The following is a 6,675-nucleotide window of genomic DNA, read 5'->3' on the forward strand; positions in this document are numbered from 1 at the left end:
TATTGAGGTTGCTCCATGCTGTGCTTGGAGTCTGAAGACCTGGATGCTATAGAACCAGAACCACCCCTAACTGTGCCTGGGAGTAAAGTCACGTGACTTTCCTGAGCATCTTTTTTCTTACCAATAGGATGGAAACAGTGAGACCACTTGTGCTTCATCTATAAAGAGGAATGGGCAGTAGATTTTAGGAGTAAGCAATATGATGCATGTAAACATGCCTTGTGGATGTATGAGATAGAATAAGAGATTACCCTGACTATAGAGGACATTTCTTTTTTTAGATTGAGAGGGAACCAATAGAAAGCTAGTTTTTCTGTTGAATCTCAGTTTACTTTGAATCAGACAAATTTGAAACTCAGGTTAAGGATTAGAGCCTTACAAAGTCACATTTTCCTGTACCAGATAGAGTGTCCCAGCTTCCTTCATCTACACGAACTGGATCTTTCCTAGTTCTGCTCTGTCCAGATTGCTTCTGAGATGGTGTTATAAGGCACAGTGCAGACATGTAACAAGTAGGACAGACTGTTGAACCCACTGGCTATACTTGTAAGTCAGATAGGAATCACTGGCAGCGTTGTCATTTCTGTAAAGAAAGTTATCCTAAAAGGAAACTTATGTAGCATATCTTTTAGCATAAATTGATCATCAGAGGATGTCAAGACTTCCAGAACTAAGATCTTGGCAGTGTCGATGGCTAAAGCAAGAGAGTAGTGTGTGTGTGTGTGTGTGTGTGTGTGTGTGTGTGTGTGTGTGTGTGTCAATTAGAATATACTGAACCCATGAAGAATTTGAGACAGTTCTCTCCTGACCTCTGAAGATTTCCTGGGTGGCAAGTTAATTGCTCACAAAGTGATGATGCTTTCTTTTCTTAGTTTGGGTGCTCGCCTATAAGTGGCCTGGAGGACGGGATGATGGTGGAGAGGAATAGTATGACTCAGCTAATTTCTTGTTACCTAAGCCCAGGGTAGTGACCTTCTCACTTGCAAATCAAGGGCCAAAGGCTCCACATAGAGGAGTGCTTTTTACGTTTGACTTCTGACTGGAATTGACAAAGACATGCCTTAGTTAATACTTTTATTACTTCTTAAGGCAAAATGACTTAGTTTTTAAAGGCACAAAAGATTATGCTGCCTTAGAATATCTGAGAGGATAGAGTCAGTGTTTTCTTTCTAGAGTTTGTTTAGCAATGAAAATGGACCGACCGATCCTTAAGCCAATCAAAATAAAGCAATTGATAGATTGTCTTAAGCGCTTTTCCTTTTTTTATTTTGATATGAAATTCTTCACCCGTTGGAGCTCATAACGCCTCTTCCAACATTTGGACTCTACGTTGCCTTCCTTGTCTCCTGGCTGGATGGACTGAGAGAGGAGAGAGAAGGGAATGCTATATTCTAGAATTAGTTGTCCAGAGTGCTGAGCGTTTGGTGTAATGATTCATAATGCTTTGTGTTTCCAGGCAGTGGACCGATCCAGTTGTGGCAGTTTCTTCTGGAATTACTCACTGATAAATCCTGTCAGTCTTTTATCAGCTGGACAGGAGATGGCTGGGAATTCAAGCTTTCTGACCCAGATGAGGTAAGAAGGGAGTGACTTGAGAGAACTGTATTAGAGAGAACTCTGGAAAAGGGTTGTGTGGGTCTGGTGATATTTTTCTAGGATTAAAACCTCCAGCAAGTTACTTAGCCTATCTGAGCCTTAGTTTCATCATTCGGAAAACAGAGAAAATATCTACAATGCCCAGTTGTTTTCCAACTGATGCAATGCACATAATAGTAGGTACATAGTAGCCCTAAGTAAATATGAGTTGCCTTCTCTGACTTAGCATTTTCTTGGCCTGATGGCTCTGTGACTCTGAAAGGAACCAGACAGAGGCCTTCAAGAGGCCTTGGAAGATTGGTACAATTTGTTAATTAGTTTATTCTTTCACTCAGCAAATGCTTATGGACTGGTTACTCTGTGCCATGCCTAATTTTAAGAATTAAAAAACTAAAACAATGGACAAAACATACAACATTTCTGTTCTGGCAGACATGAGAAGATATTGTGCCCCAGAACAGAACAGCTTTCTGCTGGGCAAAGGCTGGTACGATTTTAGCTCAGTTCTCCTCACCCAGCCCTTGAAAATTAGAATTCAGAGGAGATAGGTCAGAAAAATATCTTCTATGTACATGAGTTTCTAATAATCTTACTTGAACATCATGAGTCACTGTGAATGGGTACAGGCATACGAGCATGTAAATTTGTCTTATTTTATAGAATTTTACCCTTTTTTTTTTTTTTTTTTAATTTCAGGTGGCCAGGAGATGGGGAAAAAGGAAAAACAAACCTAAGATGAATTATGAGAAACTGAGCCGTGGCCTACGCTACTATTATGACAAAAACATCATCCACAAGACAGCGGGTAAACGCTACGTGTACCGCTTTGTGTGCGACCTGCAGAGCCTCCTGGGATACACGCCCGAGGAACTCCATGCCATGCTGGACGTCAAGCCCGATGCTGATGAGTGATGGACACCAAAGGGCTGGAAAACTCTGCTGAGACATTTCAAAGAACAACCATGTCGGTTGGACTCTTAATTTTTAATTGTTATTCTATTTTTAATTTTCCAGAACTCATTTTTTACATTCAGGGGTGGGAGCTAAGTGAACTGCAGCTATAATCAATTATGTGTGGTTGGAAAAAGGAGAACCAGGGCTGGTGGGGTGGGAGGGACAAGGAATTCTTGAGCATATTTTCAGGAGAGAGAAAAGGGTCTTCTTAGAAGCTTGAAGAATCTGGCTTACGGGAGGAAGAAACAAATGTGTCCAATCATTTTTTAAAATCGTACATGAAAAAAAAATGTGTCTCGAGTTGTGGACCTATTAACAAAATTGAGGCATCAGGAGTCATGAGACTGATGAAAGGCAATTCATTTGCTTCTGTTTTTAGGTCTAGGAGGCCAAAAAAGAGGGAGAAGGAGTAGAACATTTTGTTTGGGGGTTGCACTAAATCCCAAGGACTATTTACCTTTTACTGTACTTTTAAAACAAAGATGGACTTCAGTGGGGAGGGGCCAAAACTCTTTTTGTGTTAAAATTTATTTTATTAAATTTTGTGCCAGTATTTTTTTTTTTTTCTTAAAAATCGTCTTAAGCTCTAAGGTGGTCTCAGTATTGCGGTATCATACAAGTTTGTGTTTATTTGCTGGCTGAGGATTCTGTCACAGTGAAAGAAAACTGTTTATATAGACCCCACTGGAAATGCAAAGTGCTGTCACTGAGATCAGGGATCCCAAATTCATGCAGCTTACATGTGAAGGAAAAAATACTGACTTGGGTACAAGGGAACTATGCATGTGAATTTCATCTATAATTTAAAAAAAGTTATCATCACACCCCTTTACTTATTTGTCATTAGTGAATTTTTGGGGTCTTGACTTAATGTTGAGCTAAGAAGCATTAAGTCTTTGAACTGAATGTATTTTGCAGCCCTGGTTTGGACCACAGTAAATGTAGGAGCACTGTTAAAGCCATGGAAAGGAGCTTGAAGGAGAAAAATCGACTTGGTTCTTTATTGGTTCTGTACCTGTAACATATGACTTGGAATAAAAGCTGTGTGCATGGGCATTACCCCTCAGGTCTTAAGAAATAAGTCCTGAATGCATGTCGTTCCTAACTAACGCTCTACACTTTCTCCTTTGTGTCTTATTTTCCAAGCATCCCACATTTATTGTCCCCCACCCCCATGATTCAGTAGAGAAATGTACAGCTTTCTGATTGGTGAATGCAAGGGTGCAGACATGACATGAGTTGAAGAGTGTCTGATAAAGCCATTAGACTCACTGGTTTTAGGAGAGATGGAAATTAAGGGAGCATATGCATTAAATGGGGCTTGACTGTCTTTGGGAGGAGAAATGAAAGGCTTTCCTTTGAAGGACTTAGGCTAGTTGAGTGGGATGTCAGGTAAGACTGCATGCAAAGTGAATAAGGCAGCCGCTTTTGTACTTGGGTCTGTTATCATGGCCACAGGGTAAGAGAAGGTTAATAATTGCAGAAGAGAGGAATGACTTGAAGGCAAAGGAAAAAAGAAGAGAAGGAGCTTGAATGAAGAAAATAAGGCAGGCCATGAGATTTGAGTATATTTTCAGTTCCCTCATCATGTAACTACAAGCTTAAATAACTGAGGCAGTTGTGAAGGATAATCTGAAAATTGGGTTTTTGGTCGGGGGACCAACATCTAACTAGTGAAGAAAAGTTTCTAATTCAATCAGAATCCCCCCACTATGTAGATGCCCAATTCAAAAAGGATGGCAACAATGGGGCAGCTTTATAGACTTCAGAAAGAGAGGCAAAGGCGTTTAGGATGGGCTTCTCAGGGCTCGCCTTTCTTGGGCTCTAGTTGAGAAACTGGAAGTACTAACAACCTTCTAGCATATCTTCAAGAAAGTGGATTGTTCACTCCTAGGTCTTCTTGCAGACCCTAATTATCAGGAACTTAGCTCTGTGATTTATGAGTTTCCTCATACTGATACAATGGAGAGTCCACTTGGAAAGCAAAGGCAGAATTAGCCCAGTTGTATATTTTGATCTTCTTCCAAATGCAGGTGCCTTAATGAAGCTCTTGAAATATTTTAAGAGCTGCTCAGGGAGTGTTAGGCGGAACTGTTGGACTCCATTCTTTTTTCTTAGATTTTGTGATCTTTGTTGGGCACTGGCAAAGGGGTGTGTGTGTGTTTGTGTGTGCATGTGTGTGTGTGTGTGTGCAGACAAGCAAAACTGCCCGTTGGGCACTGGCAAAGGGGTGTGTGTGTGTGTGTGTGTGTGTGTGTGTGTGTGTGTGTGTGTGTGTGTGCAGACAAGCAAAACTGCAGCTAAGATAATACCTGGGTTATCTAGGTAAGTCTTTCCACATTTCAGTAATGGGCGAGAGTAGAACCAAGGCTGGGTATCGGTCATGGCTTGCTGTTTGCAACCGGGCATAAAATCACTTTCTCAACTCTTATCCATCTTTCCTATCACATTTATGCTGAAAACTCCCCTTGTGTGAGTGTGTCTTAACTCAGATAAGCAGATAAGGTATAAGAAAGTGCCTCCTCATGCTCCTCAGCCCGCTTGTTCACTCAGATGCCTTTCTCTATAGGTCCACCATTTTCAGTATTTATAGATAGTTTATTAGTTAAGACAGCTTTGTTGATCTGGCCAGATGCTTTTTCTCCTTCTGTCCAAAGGCCAGAGACCATCCCAGGAAGAGTGGTGGGTGGTTTATACACTGGAAATGCAGCAGAATTGTTGCATTTATGCTTTTTAAAAACACATGTCAGCTTCAGAGGAAGGATGGGCCAGTCTGGTTTAGCTGGGGGAAAACCTTATTTTCCTGGAGATGCCTTAACCCACATTGGTTTTGGCTGTAGGGTTCAGTCACTTTTGTTCCCTTCTCCATCTGGTGGGGGGTAGGGTGGACTTCCCTGCAGCGGAGCCCTGGTTTTGTGGTGATGGGGATTGGAGGTAGCATCCCAAGATCAGATGTGCTTTTCCTCACTTTGGAGATGAACACTCTGGGTTTTAGAGCATTAACCTGCCTAATCTTCGTGGTGAAAATTACGCCTTCATTCTTCTAGTCATGCTGTGCATGCTGCTTTCTCTGTTGGGGTCTATATAAATGTGTTGATCTCTTAACTACATTCCAAAGAAATTTCAAGGAACCAGAAATATATGTATACATATACATATATAAAATATATATATTAAAATGAAATTTGTGAAGAGGTAGAATGGAAAAAATTAGAAGGCATGAAATTTTGGAAGTAGAATAGATAGCACTTAGTCCTCTTAACTATTCCAAAGAAATTTCAAGGAACCAGAAATATATGTATACATATACATATATAAAATATATATATTAAAATGAAATTATCTCTATCAGGAATACTGCCTCAGTTATTGAACCTTTTTTAAGAATACTTTTTTTTTAAGCTGAGAAATATAAGGGTAAAACAGATGTTATATTGTGTTTGACTATTTTCCAACTTGTATTTTCATATAATTTATATTTTTTAAAAAGCTGAAAATTTAAAAGCGAGATGAAAAAAAAGGAAAAGCAGGTGCTTTTTAAAAATCAGAACTGAGGTAGCTTAGAGATGTAGCGATGTAAGTGTCTATGTGTTTTTTTTAAATGCAAAAAAAATTTCTTATGGGGGAGTTATTGTTTGTTTATTTTAGTAGCTGATGCTGGCACATCATTTTGCTGGAGAGTTTTTTATATACTGTAGCCTGATTTCATATTGTATTTTAAACTGTGTGAGATTAAAAACAAAAAAATTCATTCATAACGATGTGGGTTTGGCTTGATTCTTTCCTGTCTGATTCATGTATGAAAGCAGGACAAATTAACCAACCAGAGACAAGCACGAGAAGGGTTGTAACTCTGTCTTGCTGATCTCACTAGCTCTGGACACTTTCAGATAGATATTTCCCAATAAAGTGAGAACTATAGAAGGAATATAGGGAAATATGATCTCACATCCCAGTTATTAAATGTATAGTGTCATCCCTTGTGGAATTCCTTGGCTTTATCACACCTCATTTTCTTCATGTCTGAAGGACTAAAAGCCACGTGAAAAAATTTTTAATGACTTAACAGATAAACATCTGATTTCAACTTGGTAAAGTTCCTGATCTTAGCACAGAAAGTCAGAC

At 39.6% G+C, this 6,675-nt stretch overlaps 1 protein-coding gene across 1 annotated transcript in view; it reads left to right on the forward strand.

Moving 5' to 3' along the window:
* ETS1 (ETS proto-oncogene 1, transcription factor) overlaps positions 1-3,616 on the forward strand; it is a 61,761-nt gene extending 58,145 nt beyond the window's left edge. Inside the window, exons 6-7 of the mRNA XM_025049201.1 lie at positions 1,457-1,575; positions 2,293-3,616. Coding sequence (XP_024904969.1) covers positions 1,457-1,575; positions 2,293-2,508 — 335 coding nt within the window. The 3' untranslated portion in view covers positions 2,509-3,616. The remainder of the gene's footprint in view (positions 1-1,456; positions 1,576-2,292) is intronic.
* Positions 3,617-6,675: the final 3,059 nt, after the last annotated feature.

Source organism: Pteropus alecto, unplaced genomic scaffold (assembly GCF_000325575.1).
Source record: "Pteropus alecto unplaced genomic scaffold, ASM32557v1 scaffold135, whole genome shotgun sequence".
In the NCBI taxonomy this organism is placed as follows: domain Eukaryota; kingdom Metazoa; phylum Chordata; class Mammalia; order Chiroptera; family Pteropodidae; genus Pteropus; species Pteropus alecto.